Here is a 23,482-nt window from a genome sequence, read left to right as displayed (position 1 = left end):
TCTCGATTTAAACGAGTCTTGTAGCACCCTTCAGTAAGGGACTGTAGTAACATAGAGCTGCACCTCAGAACAGCCACCTCACACAGGTGAGACGTACTTCCAGTGGGTATCACTTTATTTCTACTGGCTAACAGTCCCTATTCTTCATGAACTTCCTCTTTGGAATTGTTCTCTTTCCTGTAAAAGTGGTCTTAATCCAGCAGATGTTTAGCGGCAGTAATTCAGCCATACTGAGCTGCAAGTTGGGAAAACATTCATTCCATTTCCCATACTTTTGCTTCTCCTGCAGACCAGAGACTACTTGCATCATTGTTTAAGGGACCAATAGAAATTTAAAAAACCCAGATAAACCAAGACCAAACCAGTACTTTGAAACTTAACCATCCCTTTCAGTAGCTGTAACACACTTAGCCTCAAGTGAGTGTAGTAGTATCGCTCACCGCCCATGTTTTCATTTCATTTCAAGACCCTGGGTTACTTCCAGTCCTTTTTCAGCAGCTGTTACTATTTTCCAAAGCTGCCTTCTGTTCAGCTTTCCCAGGGGAGCTCTGCCAAGGATAAGATTCCCATTTCCATTGCTTTTCTCCATAACTGCTCCTCCTCCTTGTTGGTTCTACAGTTAATACATTATTCATTAATAGCAAAATTATATTTGATCAAGCTATGGAAAACTGAAGTGAAAAAAACTGCTTTGAGCAGTTTAATATTAACTCTGTCAAATGTCCAATGTATTTCTGCAGTAGTAGCTCACTTAAGGAGCCCAGGTTACTGGGACTGAGGCAGCTCAAATCCTTAGCTGGTCTAAATTGAGGTAAAATACAAAAGATGAGGCTTTCCTCAGTACCCAGGACCTTTTCCTTCTGACTCCCTGTGAAGGCTGTACAAGGGCAAGCAAAGGGGTGGGAGGAGGTGAGGCTTGCAGAGCAAGGAGCAAGCTGGACAATTGACACCCAGCTGTTTATCAAACTGCAAATAAAAACATTGCTACTGCTGATTTGAGTGACAATGAAAAAAGGAGAAAAATCACAGAAATGAAGGTCATGCTTTTAACACCTTATGCCACCTGACAATAAAGTCAGCATTCGAACTCCAGGTCTCTAGTGCCTGAGTTGCAAAGTTGCTGGCAAATTCATTCCCTGTGTTACGCATTTTTTAGGATAAGAGGATCATCACCTTCTAGCTGCGGTTCAAGTCCACTGAACATTACTAGCACACCACCACCCGACACATCCTCCCCAGGAGGCAAGAAGGTAAGAGCAAGCTTTACAACCAGTCTTGTAGCAGTGGTGGGAAGCAACACAAGATCGTGTGTAAAAATACACATGATGTTGGGCTCCTCTTGGCTGCTTGGTTGAAAAAGCCTGGCAGCAAGTCAGAGTATCCTGGTGGTAGAAATGGCTGGACAGTACTCCCTGAAGTGCAGAGACCACTCGTTCTTAAACACTGGCAGCTCTAGAACCCCCCTGCTCTGTAGATGTTTCTATTTTAACAGAGCTGCAACAGCTCTCCTCTTGATCCTCCAAAAACTCTCTAACACCACGTACTGGCAAACACTGGAAGTGCTGTCGTTTGAGCACAGTGCTCAAATGAAATCTCAGCAGTTTTACTGTACTGCTGTAGCACAAAATATGACAATGAGATGCTTTACTGTGCACTGACAGCTTAAGTCAATACCACATAGCATGCCTTGTTCTAAGACTGCTTGAGTAGCACTTACATACCATTGCCAATACATAACAACCTGAAGGCTAGTACTGACTGCACTTAAGTCTTGCAAATTGCTGTTTATGGTAGTTACGTTCAAGGCAAGAAGAGCACTTACCCAGATCCTTATTCTGTGCATTCAAACACTGCCTCAGACTTACCTTTTCCCCCCAGAACTTATGACTCTACATAGGAATTGCTTGTACTGGAGTATATAACAGAAGCAATTATTTCTGTCTATTTCTGGCTCTCTTTGTTCTTTGAAATAAAACTTGCAGTTGGAACAAACTGAGTCGTATGTAATTCTAGGAACAGTTACTCTTATCCTTCTGCTCTACAGTAATACAACACCTGCATAGAGGAGGGGCTGCTGTAATGGAATAAAGGCAAATACCCATGGAGAGCTGGGTATTTCCAAGAGGGGACCCACCCCCTCCATCTATCACCTTAGTCAGAAGACTGTATTTGCTAGAAACAACACAAGTTCTATCTGACGCTGCCATTAACAGCTCCCAAGTACTTACCTTCCAGTGCACACACCTCTGAGTGGTACAAAACTATGGCTCAGGTTCTGCTATTCCCTTGTTATCTAAGAATCCCGGAGAAGGTTCTTCTGTTTCTGTTGAACTCTGGTGCTCTGGAGCCATGCTGCTGCATACCAAAACATGGTTAGACTTGCCAGCCAGGAGCAATGCTCAGCTCATGCAGTCTGTCTGGGAGGATTTTACTCCTAAAATCAAGGATCTTAGTTGACAGGACTTCACATACACCATATTTGTAAATTCAGAAGTATTTCTGTAGATAGTGTAATTACGATTACTTGCAGATGGAACATTTACAAAGATGACCCACAGAAATCCCCTGAGGACATTTTCTATGACCTTTTCAGAAGTTTAGCACATAGTACCAACTTGATTTCCTTTCTAATTGGGGTACAGTCCATCTGATATCTGCTTGATGGGCATCACACAGAAGAAGTAGCTCCTGGTTTACAAGTTTGATTAGCTGGGCTGTAGGTGTTGTGTCAGGAAGCCCATCTTCCCTATATTAAAAATACCAATACAGGGCAATTTAGACTTAATGCAATATTTCATGCTGTTTTGTGGCTTCTGTTTTTCCTTTCAAGATCTTGAACGGTGGCACTCCAGACATTTCTTCAGCTGGGCTACTGTCTGGGCAAATCCAAGATAATTCTGGTTACCCATATTCTGACAACTCCTCTATTCTTGGTAAGTGCAAGTCACACACTGAGGTGCCTCAATACCAGTGAAACATAAAAACATGGTGGTTTTTAGCAATAACTTGCTTTTGCTACCTGCCAGCTTATAGCTGAGGCATAAAGCCCATAACATACCACTGTCTGCCTGGCAGTCTGTTTTGCTGCTTAATTTATGTTGTAATTTGGTTTAAGTCAGTACTTACAAGCCTCTCTTCTCTTGCTGAATCAGTGTGAATTAACTAAACTCCTTACCTGGTTTTATGACTGCTTTTAAACAACTGAAGACTAGGAGACAGGCTAAGCCAAAACCTAGAGGCTGATCTAGATTGAATTTTGAGGTATAGCACCTGAGGTCATCCATGTACTGATCATTTCTGATCAGCCTCTGTCCTCTGGCACCCAGGTATCAGTGGTATCCTTAGAACTCTGGCAGCCTGGATATCAAACAGATTAGTACTCCCAATATAGCTGAACCTGTTCAGATACTCTTACCTCAAGTCATATGGCAAGTGCCTGCAGCAAGTGAATAACCCTGAACTTGTGGTAACTTACTGTATTTATGCTTCCAGGGGAGAACTCTCATATAGGCATTGATATGATTGACAATGATCAAGGATCAAGCAGCCCTAGCAATGACGAAGCAGCAATGGCAGTAATCATGAGCCTTCTTGAAGCAGACGCAGGCCTTGGTGGCCCTGTGGACTTCAGTGACTTGCCATGGCCCTTGTAAATGATGCACCTGGCTCCAAAATCCAAATATCAAAGTGCATTTACTGGTGGAGTTCTACAGTCTGTGAAACTTGTTTGACTGAGCAGCTTTTATGTGTGAATTTCATAAAAGCTGTATCAGAATGCAACTCATCCTACCATGTGTAACTTCAGACAAAGTGGAATAACCTGCTCCAGTGTTCTGTGTTGATTTGGTTAGCCGTGTATAGCTTGCAATACTTGTATATTTTGGATTCTGTTGTTTGAAATTTTTTTTAAATCACTGTGCAACTCACTGGCATCAGTGGTAGCTTTTATATGCAAATGACCATTTCAGATGTATGGTGTGTTTTTACACTGCAAAACAGTCCCCATGTGGATATTTCTTATACTAATTGTACCATAAAGCTGTTTATTCTTTCTTGTAAGAATCCTTTACTATAAATATTGTTAAAGTGTAATGTATTAGACAGTTAAATATTTTTAAAATAAATGTTTCCCTTGTTCTAAGATGGAGCATTTACTTTGATAAATAAATTTGATAAAACTCTGCTGAAGGTGCATGCTAGAAGCAGTTGGTATTTATGATTTCTTTAGCTTTGGGGGAAGAAGGAAGACAACCAATCCCTTATATACACTGACACCATTTTTGCCACAACAGTACGTTTCAAGAGGAGCTATTGTTACCTACTCCCTAGGTTCAAATTTGTACTCGGAAAAACACAACAGTAAGGTAGGTTAAGATAGCCTGACATGACCAGATTCCTCCTGAAAAACAAATATTTAACTTAATACTGACCACCCTTCTCCAAGGAAGGAAAAGCAGCTACTTTCAGAATTCATCTGTATACTTCATCTCAATCACAGATAATTCAAACCCATTAAAATAATGGAAACTTTATTTGCATGAAAAACTTGTTTACAATCATTAATAAATGAAGAATGAACCATCTGCATTTCCCTATTTCATGACGCTTATGAAAAATGTATTAAATAAATATTTGTGAACAGATTAAGGTAAGGCAAAATTTAAGATAAAGCCCCTATCCATTGTTCACAAGTTCTGAACATGGCTCACGCTGCAAACAAGTGAAAAAATTCACTGAAGAACTTTGAGTTTAACAAGATGTTACATGGGTAATTGAATCATGTCCTCAATCCAAAAACCCAATAGTAAGTAGTTTTGTGCTCAACCATTTAAAATAACTTTAAAAGGGTCAACCTATTCAGAGCAAAACTATTTACAGTTAATACTTTCGATAGAAGCACTTTTAGTATTGTGCAACACATTTATAAAAAATGGCTTCAAATTCCATTTATCAACCATTTATAAAGTGCTACTATCCATTCCAATTCCACATCCTAACCCTGTGTAACAACAGCCACTGGCATCCCATTGCTTCTGATGGGCTTCAGAGTGAGGACAGTCCAGCATACAAATCACCAATGTCACAAACCTACTGGTAAACACATACATGTATGTAACTGTAACCCCAGGATGTTTGATCTGTACTCTTTCAAAAACAATTGGGCACTCCCTTTGGTCTTTTCAAAGGTCCGCACTGCAATATCCTAAACACTGTTACACAATGGAAAAAAAACTGGAATTGCAGTGTAGTGTGAGTCAAGTACAGAGTTGCTTTAAAGTAGCATGCTTTTGTTTTACTAAGAGTCTAGATCAGAGCAGTGGGTTTTGTCCCTCAGGATCCACCTCACTGTTACTAGGTGGAGGATGAATAGGCAGAATATCCAGCTCATCTACTTGGGGGGTAGGATGCATTACCACAAGCTGGTCCTGGGGTATATCTGCAGCTGCTGCAGCTAGATTTGTAATAGATTTGCTCTTCACGCACTGGAAGTCAACATGCCGACTCTTCCCTTCCTCCTTCTCCCATGACATCCGAATGAACGGTCTTTGGACATAGTTGTAAATCACCTCTGGCCTTCCGCCTGGTCGCTTTTTCACCTTCTCTTTGTACGTGGGGTAACCTAAGGAACCAAGCACAGCAGACATTAACATCTTCTGCACTGCTCAGGTCAGGGGGTTCTTTCACAAAAAGGCAATGTGTGGAGGCACAGTGAAGATAAGCAGTTGTCACCATCACCACCCTGAATGGAAACAGACGCTATGTGTTCTTAATACTGTCTATGCAAGGAGAACACAGTCAGCAGTTCAGCTATCCAATTGTAAGGGAAGAGGCTACAGTGCTATCAACAGTGAATACACTGTCATCAAGCAACTCTTCCAAACTTCACAGGCAAAGCTACTTGCTCCTTCCTGAAGCCAAAAGCAGCTGGCTGTTTCTAAAACACTGTGATCTGGAAAGCAGGAAATGAGATCTCAGAAGTAGAGACAGCATTACTCCAACTAGTTTAAGTTCCCTAGCACAACCCTATCACATTCCTTCCAGCTTTCCCAAATGATAGAAGTGCGTTGTTTTATATCAACTACTGGATTCTGGTTATGCTGTCTGTGATCAAGTCATCACCCTCCTCTGCTTAAGCAGTAATTTTCATTACTAGAAAGTTACATATTATTATGGGGCACTAGCGCTATAGTTTAGTCAAGCAGTTGTTCTTCATCTAAAACAAGGAATGCCAGCAGAAATCTGCTATTAGCCAGCATTACACATACCACCAGCTCTCTCAGCTGAACAGCATGTCCGTCTGTTTGAATGAACTTACTTATTTTTGAAATCACAAGTGGTTAAAAACATTTGCTTTTGGTTGTCAAATCACAAATGTAACTATGACAACTTAGTGAGTGAATGATAAGAAACCTTGCAAATGGTAGATTTTAAAATATTTGGGTCAACACTCAGAAGTAAAATGAAATGCAAAGAAATCCAGTTAAAAAAAAAAGAAATCTAAGACTACTTAATGTAGCTGTCTTTTGCAAAGCCAGAGCTTGAGATTTCACAAGATTTACAATAATTTACAAGACGTTTATTTCAGATTAGTATTTCTTTGCACTTCAATGGTCCATTTGATAGTTTCACATTTCCTGAAAGAAAATATTTACTTAACACACATTTCCAGCCCTGGAAAGGACACTAGACTAAGAACAGAATACACAGAGCTGTAAAAATGCATCACTACTTCAAATAAAGTAGAGGAGATTTTGCGTGAAAACTAGAGGGCAAATGGCACAAGCTGCAAGCTGTAAGTCAGCAGAAAGCAGCTAAGTCTCTGCAAACAGCCTAGCAGCTAGGCACATCTTGTAGACCTGCCTGTAATCTTGCAGACAAGCCTGTAATCAGGTTTTCTATAGCTGGACCGGTTGTTACTGGTACCACTCCCCTCTGGACATTTTATCACCTAAATACAATATCGAGGACAACACCAGCCCTTATTGTTTTCAACTGCAGAGACAATCAAATTGGAGAGGTGCTGCAGACCCCCTTCCCCAAAGAGCTGTGTGCAAGCAATGCTCTTCTTACCTTCAATGCCCAGTCGGATCTTCTTGAGCCCCCTTTCCTTCAGAACTGATTTGGCCACATCTCTATTTTCAATATATTTGAAGAATCTATACAACTTTGTGCTGTAAATAACTAAAAACACATTTTAATGAGAAAGAAAATTTATTCAAAGATTAAACTTGTAGTTTTAAAACCACAAAAGTTTATCTTTTTCACTGTTCTGCTTTACTCTCATATTTCTATTTCAGAATAAGGAGAAAGACTTAAGAACTTGAGAAAAATGGCCGAGGACACTGTGAAATGGGTCAGTTGCACAAGTCTTTCCCCCTGTCTATTTAGTCTGGTTTACAGACTTAAGTTTGGTTTGGGATTTTTTTGAGGGGTGGGTTTGGGGATTCTGATGTTAGATTTAGGAATGTAATAGGACAATTCACAGAGCAAACCACAGTGAGAGTATTCCCAATCCCACCTTCCACAAAAAAAAATTTTTTTTTTTCTTTTTTTCTGGAATTCCTGCAGACATTAAAAAAGCCCCTTTCCATTCTGCTTGCCATTATGTGAGAGATCTGCAAATCGCTTTCAGAAAACCCAGACTTGTGAAGCAGAACAAGAGGGACACCTTCAACGTTTAAATTATAGCACCTTAAAAGAAGGGACTGAAAAGTATAAATGTAAGAGGTGTCTAACTAACTATGGGTAGGATTAATTATGTGTTTATGTCTTTGAGACATAAAGATCCTACAAACCTGAGCCGATTACGTTACTACATTAGAACAGCCACATCTGATCGATATTCACATTCATCCTCCTTTCTTTAGAAAGGGCTGCATGTTTGTACCCTCCAAAAATGTAAGGGTTGTTTTTTTCAATTAGTGTTTAAAAAACAAACCCAAAAGCCAAACCCATGCACACACACACACACAAAAAAAAAAAAAAGAAAACCACAATACAACACAAAAAACCACCACCAAAATATCCCAAACCCACCCAACAAGAAAAACTGTAATATTTTGAAGAGACTTCTAAGAAGATTTGGTATGGCTGGAGTATAAGGAATATCTCCAACTCCCACGTGCCCCCACAAAACCCTCAAATTTCAAGTTTTCACACTGAAGGCACTTCTTCAGCTACAAGGACAGCACTGATGCAAGGCAGGGCACTCCATTCACAGGTGCTTTAACTAATCTATGTACCCAAATATTAACAGTTAACAGACACCTCCCCTCCCCATACCCCCCTCAAAATACCCTTCTAGTTGTTCTCCAATGGTAAACACGGCTCCTATCCATTTTTCTCATAAAGTTCTGTATAAAAATATCTCCTTCCCCCTCATTGGCGAACAAAACCTTAATAATAAATATTAGCTTCTATTTTAATTAAGATTTGAACCTTAACACACAGGATATGCCTCTGAAGCAGAATGTTCAGCAGAACTACCTAAACTAAGGGGATTTTTTTTTTTTTTTGTGAGTCATTAGGATGTTGTAAAGACTTTTCTAACAGCAGTTACGTACAAAACAGTTAACTCAGCACATTTACTGCTACCTCTACCACAGCGTGGCTTGGGGGAAACAATAAAAGCAAACTTACTTTGTGAATACTCCTCTCCCATTTGTGGGGGATACTCTTCATCCCAGTCAACAACATCATCATCTGTCAGCACAACAATGTGGCACTCCCTCTCACCACTTTGGGCACTGGCTACCATTAATGGGAGAATCATTTCTTCTAGATAAAACTCAAATTGTTTGCGAGCACCATCATTTGACAATTCATGCATGAGAGCACCTGGAATGACATTTTAAGCATAGGCACATTTGAAAGCTTGGTAAAAAAACTGAAAGCAGTTGTGTTTATTTAGCAGGATTCACTGCAGACTGCTGTAAAGACACTTAGACTATTAGTTTGTATAAGATCAGAACTTTTTCCAAATGCTTACCAGAAGTTCAAACTAATAGAGCTGTCCTGCAGATACTAACATAATGTTGGGCAGACAGAGGAGTGACTTTGAGGAGACCTCTTTCATGTTTTACTACTGCTAAACATTTGTCGATTGTATAAGACTCCTCCCAGGCTTCCCCAAAGAAACACGATTTAAGCCAGTTGCTGATACAGTAGAGCATGCAACCCACTTTTCATAAGTGGTAGCTAAAAACAAAGCCTCTCAAAACCCTCACAGCATGAGCTGCTAAATCCTTCTGCTCAGGACAAAGTACATGGAGTGCATGACTCTGCAGGTGGCACGCTGACAGCCCGCAGCACTACGGTGATGGCACAGGTGCCCCACACGGATCTCACGGATGGAATGCCACAGCTTGGCCCTGGGCTCTGCGCTGCGCAAACATGAGATCATAGCAACCAGAGGCAGGCCAGGTCACTTAAACACTGGCCAAAGCTTTGTCTGTGCTCAGGGCAGGAACAAGCTGAAGAAATACTACACACTGGGAACCATGGTGAACCCTACACCATCAGCAAAGCTCTCCTGCTTTTGCTGGCAACACAGCTCAACTCACTTAAGCTGTGAGCTGAATAAATTATCCTGTCATCTGCAAAAAAGATATTACTTAATGTTTCTGTATCTGTACTGAAAATGCATCAGCAGAGTTTAAGCATCCCACAGAGCTGACCACAGCAGAAAAATACCTGAATATCAGATCCTGAAATATCAGAAACATTATTTTTCAAAAGGAGTACGCCCACTGTCTCTAGGTCTTTATTGTATAAGAGAGAAAAAAGGATGGATTTTGCTCATGTAGTGTCAGCCATGTTCCTTACCTCAATAAAGGACACTATTTGGAATTAACACCCCACCCCTGCATATTTGCTTAAGTTAGTCTATATAATTCAAATTATTTTAATAAATTCTGTACTTACTGAGATCTCTGCATTTAATAGTACTATACTCAAAAGAAATACAGAGATAGTCACATGCTTCTCTCAATTCGGGAATAGATATCCCATCAGGACAGCGTATCACTCCAGTCTTGTAGTAATCCTACAGTAATGAAGTAAACAAAGAACACTTCAAAATTCACTGACAAACATTTTGTCATTTCATTTATAATGCTTTCTACATAAGCAAACCCCATAAAATGTAAAGCAGCAACATATGTTAAACTTGGCGAATTATACTGTCCTCAAATGTATCAATTTTCTGAGCTGCTTTCGAGAGCAGTGAGTTCTGGTTAAAATTGTTATTTAAGTGACAACTATTAATACTGATCATTTTGGTGCATGTATACTGTCTTTTAGCTGTAATTCACGTGGCTATTGCTATTCTGATTCTGCTGACAAAGCACTACGGCAGCTCTACTTCTTTGTGTAGACATGACACATTTTCTTTTAAGACTGAAGTTTGCCTTTTTCCTGTTACCTGCAGTAAATTAACTTCCAGTACTCATTTGATCTAATTTCAGCATCAAAAGGGCTGAATATATCTGAACTAGACGCATAAGAAGATAAATTTATGGCAGACAGTAGTTTTTTTGGCTCATTTCCTGCATGCTTTCTCTCTCCCTGGCTTTCACATGCACATGTCCAGAAAACCTAGGGGTGTTTTCATATCAAACATCATTTCTTCTCTAGAGAATAGAGAAGAACAGTATTTATTCCATCCACAAAGTCCAGATATGCAAGTACTCCTAAATCAAGAGGTTATACCTCTTAATACTCCTAGTGCTTGTCCTAAACAGTATCAAAAACTCACCAGAATAGCACGAAACACAGTGGAACCAATTCCTTCAGCAACCTCATACTCTCCTTTTTCATTAGGACGTGTAAAGTTATGTTCTCTGCCTGATCCAAACATCCTGCTCAAGAATAAAAGTAATGTGGTTAGATTTCCTTACTATTTTTTTCTCTTTTTTTAATCTGGAAAGTAAAGTCTGAAAAACTGTACTGAAATGGCAAGGAAAACCCAGTCTATTCTAGCTCATATATATGTACACTGCTCAGTTTGGTTTACGTTTAGCAAGACTTCTAGAAAATAGAAAGCAGGATAGTGTAACTCAGGAAACCAGTTTTATTCTTCAACCTTAACTTGCTAATATCTTTTAATCAAAACAAAAGTTAGATCAGGCACTTCTTGCCAGTGCCAAAGGTGGGGGAAACCCAAAACAAGTGATCTTTGGCATTTGTAGGGTAAAGTAGCAGGAAAAAGGGTTTTCCTGTTGTTGAACTATCATTATTTAAAGACATTCAAGGTAGTTTAGGAAACAGAATTTAGGTTAAAGGTCCATGCAACTTGCTTCAATTTCATTTATAAGATTTAGTTAATTCAAAAACTAAAATAAACATTCTGAAAGAAGATACCCATACTTACTGGTAGCATGTGTTTCTCCCTGCTAGGATGAAAATGAAGTTACACTAAGGGAAAACTACAAGTATTTCCCAGAAATTTCCCAAACTTTTTAAAACACCTCTGACGCAGAATTACACCACATGCTTACAAAAAGTACTGCCACCTATTCTTGTTTTTAATTACAAATACAGCCCAATGGCAAAGCTTTGGTTTCACACACAAAACCCAGAGAAACAAGAGCTGGTGTACCGTGTCCATTTATAATGGACAAAGTAACTTTTTTCACCGAATGATTTGACATGTGTTTTCTGACCACTCTTCATGACAAGAAGTAATATTTAGGAAAAACAGTCTATATATAGGCTTAAGGCAAATAATACATCCTTATTATAGTTACTTTTACCTTCCAGAATATACCAGCTAAGTTGTTCCTGTTTAGTGTCCTGTGAACTGACATTGGGGGAAAGTAGGTTTATAAATAACTAGCCTTTTAAGAACTGTATTTTCATAACTTTATTAACCTACTTTTGAATTAGCAGAAGATAAAAAAAGCTTGTTCCTTGAACCAATCCCACAGGGAGAATAACTCAGCACTGCGCATACGCGTGCACACACACACACACACAAATAAATCTAGTGCATTAGGCAGCACCATTTACTCCGAGGCTGGGCATGGAAAAGAAAACTATTTTGCCACATAACTTCACACTAATACCCTCCCAGTTAGGTAGCCTGACCATTTACATATATCCATGTACTACACATATATAAATGCCTCAAGTCACTGATTTAATTCTACTGATAATTACTTCTACTTATTTCCCTTTACAGTTTACACAGAAAAGCATTTTTTGCTTTCTCTGTAACTCTTCCCTGACTTTTCACAAAACAGGGAACCAAGGTACTACTTGTCCCACACAGTGGTGACTGAAATAAAGCAGAAACTGTTTAATCATATTTGTTACCTGTACCTTGGCAAATAGCTTTATATATGTGCATTTTAATTATTATATTGTTATGGAGTGAGAAACAGCCACATTTTAAAGAAAAAGCCAAATCCAAAGTGACACAGACATAAACCTTCATTTCTTCCTTGCCACAAGTTTGCAAGTAGTGCTCTCTACATTTGGACAAAGCAAAACCAGCCAGTATTTGAGCAAGTAAATCAAGGAATCTCTTCCCACCAAGTAAACATGTTAAATATGCTGCTCATTATAGTTTCTACAGAACATATTACATATTGTGGACTTTCATTCAACTACCAATCATTTTGAGTGTTACGTATCTTTGCTGAGACATTCTGATCTGTTATACTATTTGACATTTCCCTGTCCAAAAAACATGTCAGAAGATAAATGTCCTAAGCTTGAGTGTTATCAGGGTAGGCATATTAAGCAAAATAAATTTCTTCAAAGTTTTCCTCCTTGCTATTTTGAAACAAACTATCTATACTCACTACTTTGTTTTATAAAGCAACTAGCTTGAAAAACAAGGAATGGATTGAGGCAGACTGAATACCAAAGCAAAGCCCAGCAAGGCAGAAGGAAATGAGTACATCAGGAAATGTTAATTTACTTATGAACTCTTTTGTCTCTTGGTAATAGACATCTATTGGTATATCTGCCAAATACAGAGAACTAATACCCGATTTTTACTTACAGACCTTTGCAAACTGGTAACATTAGGCATTCGCAGATCAGCTGTAGCAATGACTTCAACAGCTATTTAAACAGTGTTATTATCTACAAAGCACTTATGGCTCTTTTTTACAGTTAGAGACCAAAGGTTAGAAAAAGATACAAACCTGCCCAACATTGTATTAGGTTGTGCAGTAAAGATAGAAGGATCTACAACAAATCTGGTGTTATCCACTATGAGTGTTACTCGTTCAGAAGTTCTTAGATTCCGAGCTCCTTCTTTTCCATTTTCGTACACAAACACCATTTCCCCACCAGTCTTGCAGCTCCCATCTGAACTTGACTGGCTACTGTTTCTGCTGCTGTTCCCCATGCTAACAACAGAACCGTTAGGGGAAGTCTTCTGAGGACGAGGGCTGCTTGGCTGCGATGAACTGTGATCCTTTTCTCGATCTTAAGTGTGAATGACGTGGGAAGGAGAAAAAACAGGAAATAAAATTATAGATTTATATAAGCTTTATACACTTTATAGCTTTCTAGGCATAAAATGTGGCAACTTGGTAAGTACAAGTTCTTTCAATTATATCTATCCTAGTTAAAGAAACCTTCAGAGATAACTGCCCATATATGAGAACCTGAAGTTTCTACCATTTAGACAAAGCCACCTCACCTCCCCAAAGCCTTTATCAGAAAAAAAATAGCATTCTAGCACTGAAAAAGCAACTCAGCATTATACAGAAGCTATGCACTGCAGTTGGTGCTAGTTCAAAGAAACAAACCAACTTTTGTCACCAAAAAAAACAAAAAAAAAACCAAAACAAAAAAACCAAACAAACAAAAAACACAAACAAAAAACCAAACAAACAGAAAAAACCAAAAACAAAAACAAGTGAAGTGCTTCCTATATTTCCAACCACCTAAACCCTACTAAGTAAAGGGGAAGTCCTTAGTCAATTATCTTCTTAGAGAAACTAGCAAGCTCCTGTGACTTGAACCAAAATCATCATGTAGGAATACACACTGCAGATGAAGAAAAAGTTATGACCTATCAAAGAGGGGTAGTCCCAGCCCAGGGCACACATAAAAAAAAAATCTTTTTATTGTGTCCTCAACAAATAATGTTCTTCATTCTATTCTTTTAACAAACCATTAGTCAAGTTTAAGAATTTTAATCCCAAAATGCTATAGATCTGAACACACCAGAATGATATTGTCTTGTTGGTGAAGTAACATTCCTGATGCATGGAGTGAGCTGAGATTCTGCTCTTTCATGGGATGAGTCACGAGATCTGTCACTTGATCTGCGTCTGTCCCTTGATCTCTCATGTCCACCACTTGCACCATGGAGGCTCATTTTTGTATAGTCTATTCCTTTAGCAATACGAGATGAGGTGCTGAAAACATAGAGGAGAAGTGTTCAGCATTTAAAAATTTTAGAAACATTATACCTGAAAATTTTAAAGACATTCACACTCCATGTACATACTTTGAAGATTAATATTATCCACCACCATTTTCTTTGCTGTACTTTTGTTTATATTTACAAACATGAACAATGATTTGGAACATTAAGTAGCAAGAACTGTTATAGCTGTGTGATCTACAGAGACACTGCCTGATCTGCTGAACCTGCACAACTGAGCATTTTATTTTGATTCTGTTAAATTAAAGGATCTAATTAAACCATGAAATCAAAAGTTGGGGGTCAATTTCCCCAATGAAACTCCTTTTGGAAAACCCTTCTCAGAGGACAGGCTTTTAGTACTGATCTGCCTTATTTCGCAACCTGCCCTTTACAGAAGCGGCCAGCCTTAAACTAGTTGATACATCAAGACACAACAACTAAGGGTTTATTTCTGCACATTCTCTTTTACATTTTCAGTTACTCTTAGGAGGAGCAACAGTAAAGCACCACAACCTAGAGTGCAAGCATACGAACTATATTACTAAAGTCAAGACCTACAGCGCTCAAGTAACAATTAGGACACTTGTTCTGAACTAGCAAATCTTAACATAAGTTTCAGATATTTCTTTTAGACTGTTATATTACATTGCTTAAATCAAGCTACTGATTACATTTTGCAATTAATTATTAAAACCACCAACATAACCAGGAAGATCCAGTGCTCTCAAACTATGTAAAAATTAAATATCAACTTGTAATAGCTACTGTTGAATTTTTACAAAAATAAATACTTCCACCTCTTATTTTTATTCTTTAAAACAGAAATTTTTGATTCAGGACAGCACAGGCATATATCTGTGTCCTTGCACCTCCACTGGAATTGCTAAATCAGTTCCTTTGCTATTCAATGACCTTCAGTGGTGTGCATGACAACGCTCCTTACCTATGGGTTTAACTGAAGAACTTTCCAAAAGACTCAGGTACTGGATAACTGAGACAGACACCTGCACAGCTACAAGGTCTGACAGACAAAGAGGGGACAGAATTTCCCACAGGAGCCTCAATGCCCTACTTGCTTGCAGCTTGCAAATCCCACAGTTTATACCAAGAGACCTTAAATACGACTGTTTGGTATGCTCTAGGATTTCAGAACACAAAGAAGTAAGAATAATGACCTAAGAAAAGCACAACAAATTATTAAAACCTGTACAATCAAGTTGAGCAGAATGTCCTCTTAGAAGTAATGAAAAAAAATAAATCATGACTATCCAGAAAAGTGAACACCATGATAGGTTGCAGCTTCACGCTTCTGGAACCGATGAGAAGAGGAGCTTAAATCAGAACAAAAAGACTATGATAGATCTTATGCAGTTTACATTGGCATAAAATGAGTATTAGCACAATGCAAAGAGTAAGAAATATACCTCTTAGCTACAGAAAACAAGCTTCCCCCCACCCCATCTGAACAAGGGAAGGACAGTGTATCCTATAAAGCAGAAGTATGGTGCAGAGACAATCTACTGCAATATTGTTTCCTGCCAAGCTTAAAATATACTGCAATAAGACATGCATCTTTGGGATGTGAAGTCAGCCAAAGTTCCATGGAATACGGTATAAGAACTGCAAGCCCTGCTAATGGCTGGAAACACTCAGATTCAGAGTCCAAGAATAAAGATGAGCCAACACCTTTCATCAAAAGGAAATACAATTTTCCTCAGGCCTTACAATGCAGTTGTGAAGGTGTTGAGATATAAGGCATTTCAGCATGACTCACGTCTCCTTACTTGTTTTACGTCTCTATTAGGGAAAGGTAAGTTCTGTATTATCAAAGTGAAATATGCAAAAGTTAGCAAGAGAGAAACCTGCATAACTCCCTTTCAAGAACATCAACATACAGGAAAACCCTTTCACCTTTTCTTCTATATATATGCATAAAAATCATAACTGTTTTTATAGGTATAAAATATGCCTACAAATTATCAGAAATGTAAAAAGGAAATGTGGATTACAGCCTGTAACTAAAATCTAACTTGAAGACAAAGTCTGATCCTGTTTATACATTATGATATTCATTACTACTACAGCTAAACTTCCTAAGAAATGGTCAAACTTAAAGAAAAAACAAAATAAACCCCCCTCCGTATCCCATCTGTACATTTATATTTGTGCATTATGGTATAACCAACTATCCCACAGAGAGTAGGCGGGTGGATGAGTGTGGATGTGTTTGGAGTACTCACATAGCAGTCCTGTGACAAAGTATGCATCTCAGTAAATCCTAATAAAACCCCACGTGATGTGGCCTTTGTTAAAGCAGCACTTTGATCCTGGCCCTGATAATACTTCTAACCATGCTGTGAGAAACCAGAGTTTTGCAGGTGCCACATTTTGTAGTATCAAAATGCATGACTCACTATTTCTCAATAGCTAAAGCACTCTAGTTGCTTTAAATAAGGAAAAACACTAGAAAATGAAAGTGAACCTTTGTAAGGATATGCAGGCTGATCATGTATTTTGCAGAGCAGACTTGAATTACTTTTTATCAGAAAAGGCAATTAAAATGTGACTCTTCACCCAAAAAAAATCTGAAGCCACCTTACCCTCTAAACAGTGACTCAGAGATCACAAAGTAGGGCAAACACTAGTTAATAATATCTTTACAGGAGTTGAGAAGAACAGGTGCTACAGGAAGTAACACTGACTCAGCTGGCATCATACTTCCTCCTTAATCATGTCTGAATAAAGGACCAAACATGCCCGGCACGACTCTTTCACCTATACCTTCCCAGTATCAGAACTGGGGCTACTTCTGTCTTGGTACATACAGACAACATGCCAGGGAGGACAGGGGCAGTGTGCCTCCCACTGCCAGCCATGTCTGTCCCTTTGGAGCACTGACACAAGAACCATCAATTCAGCACATCGTGCTATGAGAGAGGCTGAGGATGCCAGCTGGAGGAGGACAGGATCCCGACATACTAAATCAATCTTTTTGAAGCAGAGAGATCAGTAAATAATTTCAAGGAGCTGTTCAGATTGCAGCTGGCCACACCATTCATTTGCTTGCTTTTTGTACTTTCCTCCCTTTAATATACAGATAAATGCTAACTGTGAGACTGGCACATTATCTCTTAGCCAGAAGATGAAAGATGAAAGCCAAAATGGCAAAGATTTCTCAGAATTCAAGCAGTTTGGCTTGAGACAGCACCATCTGAATCATAAATCTTCACTCATCTTAATAACAGCAATCTAAAATGTCAATCTTAAATCTTATCACTGTTGAGTCACAGTGTACCAAAAAAAAAAAAAAAAAAAAAACAAACAAACACCCCACCAAAAAACACAACTTCCTTTGAGCTGTTGGATATGTACCTGACAAAATCTGAAGTTCCATTTGTTCAACAGCACATGTACTCAGATAAATGACTCCACTGAAATACAACTTGGCTCTATAACAAACAAGACAACTAAAATTAGTTTAAATCTGAACAAAGAGAAGATAAAGAGGTAGAATCTAGCATGTCAGAAAAGACAGTCACTGGCTCTACCCTGCAATACTTGACTAGCAGATCTCTATCACTGATCTACTCTTACGAGTTAGGCTGAAGAAAGAACTACATCTGTGGCCAGTACATAATGAAAGACAACCAGTGGCTTACATTTTCCTGAACAGAGGCTTTAGAAGAAGTCGCAAGTGTTAAAAAAAAAAAAAAAACCAAACAAAACCAAAAAACAAAACCAAAGCAAACAAACAAAAAACCCCACATAAACAAAACCCCCAACAACAACAAAAAAAAACATCAGAACTACCAAATATTTTCAGTTTTTTAGCTAGAACTTATTAATAGTATTTTTTTCCCCCTCTAACAAAGCCACTGGGGACAAGCTGTTGTTTCTGCAGGGAAATACAAAAAAAAACCTTCACTCCATAGCAGCAACGTGTGGAACTACAAACCTGTCCCCAGTGATGCAGACAAGCCAACTGGCATTCACTGGGGAGTTCCACCCATTGTGTCGACACATCTACCTACATACACCAATGGAAAGGTGACTGACAAAAGCAGAGCTGCCCCATTTGCAAAGACAGGCAAACTGTTAGAGGATACTGTGGTTCCCAGAAGCATTATACAGACCAGATAAAATACCAGTACTTCTCAAACAGCAGAGAACTGCTGATAATGAAAAGTGCCCGGAAGCCGCTGGTCTCCTGCGGCACCTGGTTCCTGTACTATATTCATCTGTAATTTCAGCCTACAACAGTCAATGGTGCTCTGCACAGTGCATTACCTCAAGCCTCCAAGAAAGTCATTATAGTTTCAGATCTCTATCTCACTCTGAAAAGAAGTATCTGCAATGTCAACTTTCAATTAATTTCCCAGCCAATGACTGCCAGCTGCACACTGTACTGTGGAAGTCATGGGTACTGACTGGGGTACAACATGCAAAATTTTCTCCTGCATGCTTAATAACACATTGCATTTAATTTAAAACTTCAAGAAAGAAAAAACAAACCCAACATTTTAAACCTACAGCCTCATTTCCTCATTCACTAAAGCCGGAAAAAAGACCCATATATGCAGATCATCTAGTACCTGAAAGTTTATGCAGGAAAGGTAAGAGTCTGGCTTTATCAATTATTTTCCTTCAGGAGGGAAAGGAAAAAAACCCAAAACAAGCCAGAACACAACCCTATGAATACTGGTATATTTTGATAATCTTCATAAATTCAATATGCATTTTTTCCTGGTTCCAAAGGAACACTAGCACTGCACCCATTCAAGAACTTTAAACCAATGACAGAATTTATTTCCCCCCCCTCAGTCAGGGATCAAGAAAGCTCTGCCTTTGTAAAGGGAAGAGGCATTTTCTTTAAAAGAAGCTGCCTCACAAAGAAAGCCAAGTAAGCTCAAGGCTTTACTAAAGCAAACCTATTTAACATCATGTAAAGGAGGAAAAAGAGTACCAGTCAAAATGGCACACTTGTCATACTGGTATGCTTCCTATTTTTGCAATAAGGGGAGAGCTGTTCCTAAAAAAAAGTGTAAATGCTCTTCAATTTAAATGACGCTTTGAAGTCATCTGTGGAAGGAGAGCTTCAGTTTGTCTTTATACATAACAACATATTGCTCTGAATAGATTACTAATAATTAAAATAATTCTACTGTCAAAACAATTAGCATTTATTCCAATACAAAAATTTCTTGTGCATCCTACTGAATACTGCCAATAAACATACTGGTTTTATAAAACTAGCTCTTGTTTACACAGAATTATGGTGCTAAACCAATATACTTATTACCTCCCAAAGCCACCCTAAAACCTGATCTAAATTAAAAGAAATCAGGGGTGGAATATTAACTAAGGTTTTTACTCTTTTTTTTTCCTCCCTTTATCTTCCAAAACTTGTATTAACTAACTCCTCTTAAAATATAAACTTACATCAAAATCCTTTCCTAGGATGATTCACATAATCAGCACTTTATAGAATAGGGATATAGAGCTTTATCTATACACTAAGTTACAGATAAAATGCTGTAAGGCTTTAGAAGAAAAGCAATCTGTTCTGCTCAAATTGCTAGGACTTACACAATGACAATGCTTATGCCCCTCTTCCTCCCCCTGAAGTCTGTTCTTTGTCAGCAGACATTTCAATTGACCAGTGCACACAAAGGACAGTGCTTTTCCTTTTCCTCATTCTTCTCCTGAAAAATGCCCACAGATTATTCCTGTTAACAGATACGCACCTTCCTCTTGTATCTATCAGGGAGGAAACACAAAAGCATGGAAACAATTTTGAAATCAGAGCACAAAGGAATTCTGTTCCTTCCAAAAAGGCAGCTTTGAAAGCCAGATCAGCATCCTTTGGCATTACTTAAGTTCAGCATATTTGGTATTTCCATAATTTCTTCAGTAGTTCACTGCACCATCAGCGAGCCTTACTTTTTCCTCCATCATCTTCCCCTCAAGGATAAGAGATTGTAGCTATACAGTCCATTAAGTGTTCAAAGACGCAAACCCCCTCTAGATATTAATTCAATTCAATTTCTCACAGTCACTGATTCAGCCATGCGTAGTGCAATACTGACGTCTGACCTCGCAGCCTCCTGTGAGCTGAATTCATACTTGCTGTTTCCCCATCTCTAAGCAGCCATTGGGTACCACGATTGACAGGCAGGGTGGGGAGCGTGCGAGAGCGGAGCTGCTCGCTATCGTGCCAAGTACCATCTGCGAAGCTATTTCTAGTCCTCCTGCCAGCTTGTCAGGTTTCAGCACACAAACACCACATCTGAAAAGGTTATTGCTAACTTTCTCTTGTCACATCTCTTGTTTGTGTTCATGATTATCCAAGACACACAAATCCATGCAAGTTTCAGAGGACAGTTAATTTGTTCTTGTAAAGTCTGCCTGGGTTACTATTTAAAATTAATTCACCTTGCACAAAGTTCATAAGGAGGTACAACAATAGCCTTTTGAGAACAAGGCAGCACAGCCTCCATTTTTTAAACTACAGGCATCCCTTTTCCAGCAAGTCTAAGCCAGGAAAAAAAAAAAAAATCTACTATGCATTGTGACAATAAATATCAGAAATCAGTTCACCAAGTCCTGATGTAGTATATCTTCACATCAATAGGTCATCAAACGCTTGACAAGTCAAGCCCACGGAGCACAATGCATGTGTCAGAATGAAATTTTCTAAAGGTTTTTTTCTTTGGGGGAGGATAAGTAAGCACTATGCTACAGCTTTTTTAATATTCTTTTTAGAATGTCTGTAGGCTGTTTTAAGGAGCCACTGTACACTGGAGAAATAGCTTAAAAGCAACTCTTACAATAAATAAAAATCAAGATGTCATAAGTGGTAGAATGAAGGAAATTAAAATATGATGACATCTGAAGGAATAAGAGGTATTGTTCAGCAAAAGACTGCTGTTGTAAAGAGGAAGTTAATAAGAGACATGATTAAAAAGACAGGAGAGCAGTGGCATTCTAAACTGAAGTCAGCTCTTCAGACGTGGAAAGAAAATTTCTGCTCACACAACTTCAATTGCTTGAGCCAATGCATTTTCTCCTATTTTTAGGGTCTTGTGAGGGTTCACACAACCACCCACCCCGTGCCCTTGGACAGAATAGCCACTGCAGTCTTGTAAGCCTTTTATTCCCTTCAAAACAAGCTATGGAAGACATGGCAATGATAAGCTATATATAGAAAGCATTCTGGAAAAGCCCTTCTCAGGCTTCTTCTTTTTTTTTTTCTTTTTTTTTTTTTTTTTTTAGCCTCCAATAGAACAATCCCCCAGCAACAAGAAAGTGAAAGTGCACCTAGTTTTTTTCAGCACTGGCTCCCCATATGGGGTCTTTTCTCCATAGCTGAGTAAGAATGTTTTGTTCTCCTTTACTCCTATTTCAGGTACAAATAACATGCCATGGGTGGATTAGCTCTCAATTCCCATAAAACTACCCTCAGGCCAGGACATGCATCCACCAAAATCTTGCAGAACCACAGTCCAGCAGTCATGCTTAACTTGGGCTTCATCTCCAGTAAGAAAGCCCTCAGAAAGAATTCTCTGATTTATTTGGGGACTGCTACAGATCTTTCCTCAGCTCAACACAGCAACTCTGTGAACACTTGCCTGCTCCAAAATCTTAAATATTCACATAATTCTGGTCTTCAGTGGGCGCTCTGAACCATGAGTAATATATTTCTTAGTAAATCAGTTCCACTTCAGAAAAGAAACGACAACAACAACAACAACAAAAAAATCCCATGAGCATTCAGTTGCTAAAGTGATCTTTCAAGCAGCAAGGAATTAACCTCTAGATAGGTATACATTCACACCTTATGACTTTTGTCAAGCTACCCAAATACATGTTCCTCCATAAAAGAATATTGGTTGCCTTTATTTATATACAAATTCCTATTCCATTTTCAAAATGGGATGTTCAGTAAAAATTTCAGTTTAAGAAACTTGGAAGCATATTATCCTCCTTCAAACTAGAAAATACCTTTGATGTATTAAAAACCAGCTTCAGAAGTTCTAATTCAAGAGGTCCAAACACCTACTGAACCTGTACTTAGCCATTAGTTTCTACTCCCAGAGCAGAAAAGAGCAAACAGCAATTCAGAAGAAAGTTGTCCATAAAAATTCTACAGCATAATAGTTCGCAGCATAATTGTTTCACTTCTAAAATGCTTTGTGTCTTAAAGTCAGGGTCTGATCAAGTTCTGCATGATGCCCAAGTCTAACCCAAATAATATCCACTGATATTTTGGAAAAGGTCATTTGTGTGCTGAGAAGTTCAAGGGGATTTAGTGTGCTTTTGCACAGAAAGTCACTGAGTTTTCTTTCTCAGAAGAGTTCACAAGCTGCCATTTCAGAAATAAAGGATGTCAAAAAGGAAGGTGGGGAAGGGAGGAACAAAACAAACTACACCACAAAACACACAACTGTTTAAGACTACTCACTATACCACAGATACCTTATAAGAGATTGGTAGACTGATGCTTTTGAAAGACATCACTGAGTGCAGCCCATTTTTTTAGATTCCAAGAAATTTCAATTCCAGTTCTACTTCTCAGCCCATCTCAGTTTCTTCTGAGGGCTTTACATCCTGGTGCCAATAAAATCTAGATAAAGAGATCTGGATCTGCCAATATCAGATCTCAATTAAGAGCAGGCATGTTTACAGTTAACTTAAAGCAGACAATGCACAGTAATTCACAGACTATAACTTGAGCTCATGGTAAAAGTAGGCCTGATTGTTTTCACATTGTACACTGCTTAGGCCTGCCCCATGCTATAAAATGTTCAACTGCAGAAATCCAACTTATGTGAAGAGAAATAATACCCATCCTGCAGTGGAGAACAGATTATACAGTCTGATATCATTCCAGAGATAAATACCCTTCCAGGGATGCTTCGCATATACACAAAATGCTGAGGCAAGTGGCACTTCCATTCACAACCCATGAATCATAGAATACTTAGGGCTGGAAAGGACCTGAAGATCACCTAGTTCCAGCCCCCCTGCCACAAATGCATCCTCTCAGCATGCTAAAATATTAGGGGAAAAAAAAAAATAAATCTCAGCATT

General features: G+C 38.7%; 2 protein-coding genes across 9 annotated transcripts in view; one reads left to right on the top strand and one right to left on the bottom strand.

Annotated features, from left to right (window-relative positions):
- Positions 1-4,182, top strand: part of BMAL1 (basic helix-loop-helix ARNT like 1) — a 46,188-nt gene extending 42,006 nt beyond the window's left edge. For all 7 annotated transcript variants that reach the window (XM_080619893.1, XM_080619896.1, XM_080619895.1 and 4 more), the window contains 3 exons: positions 1,157-1,250; positions 2,831-2,933; positions 3,493-4,182. In XM_080619893.1, coding sequence (XP_080476019.1) covers positions 1,157-1,250; positions 2,831-2,933; positions 3,493-3,653 — 358 coding nt within the window. In that variant the 3' untranslated portion in view covers positions 3,654-4,182. The remainder of the gene's footprint in view (positions 1-1,156; positions 1,251-2,830; positions 2,934-3,492) is intronic.
- A 485-nt stretch (positions 4,183-4,667) lies between these two features.
- The window catches only part of BTBD10 (BTB domain containing 10), a 33,891-nt gene continuing 15,076 nt past the window's right edge, over positions 4,668-23,482 (bottom strand). For both annotated transcript variants that reach the window (XM_080617767.1, XM_080617766.1), the window contains exons 2-8: positions 14,188-14,381; positions 13,155-13,440; positions 10,757-10,859; positions 9,925-10,045; positions 8,641-8,838; positions 7,072-7,182; positions 4,668-5,620 (exon numbers count right to left, since the gene is read on the bottom strand). In XM_080617767.1, the coding sequence (XP_080473893.1) occupies positions 5,310-5,620; positions 7,072-7,182; positions 8,641-8,838; positions 9,925-10,045; positions 10,757-10,859; positions 13,155-13,440; positions 14,188-14,341 (1,284 nt within the window). In that variant the 5' untranslated portion in view covers positions 14,342-14,381 and the 3' untranslated portion in view covers positions 4,668-5,309. The remainder of the gene's footprint in view (positions 5,621-7,071; positions 7,183-8,640; positions 8,839-9,924; positions 10,046-10,756; positions 10,860-13,154; positions 13,441-14,187; positions 14,382-23,482) is intronic.

This window comes from Psittacula echo (genome assembly GCF_963264785.1).
Source record: "Psittacula echo genome assembly, chromosome: 5".
NCBI classification, from domain to species: domain Eukaryota; kingdom Metazoa; phylum Chordata; class Aves; order Psittaciformes; family Psittacidae; genus Psittacula; species Psittacula echo.
Note: the sequence above shows the minus strand (reverse complement) of the source record. Positions and strands in the feature narration are given on the sequence as shown.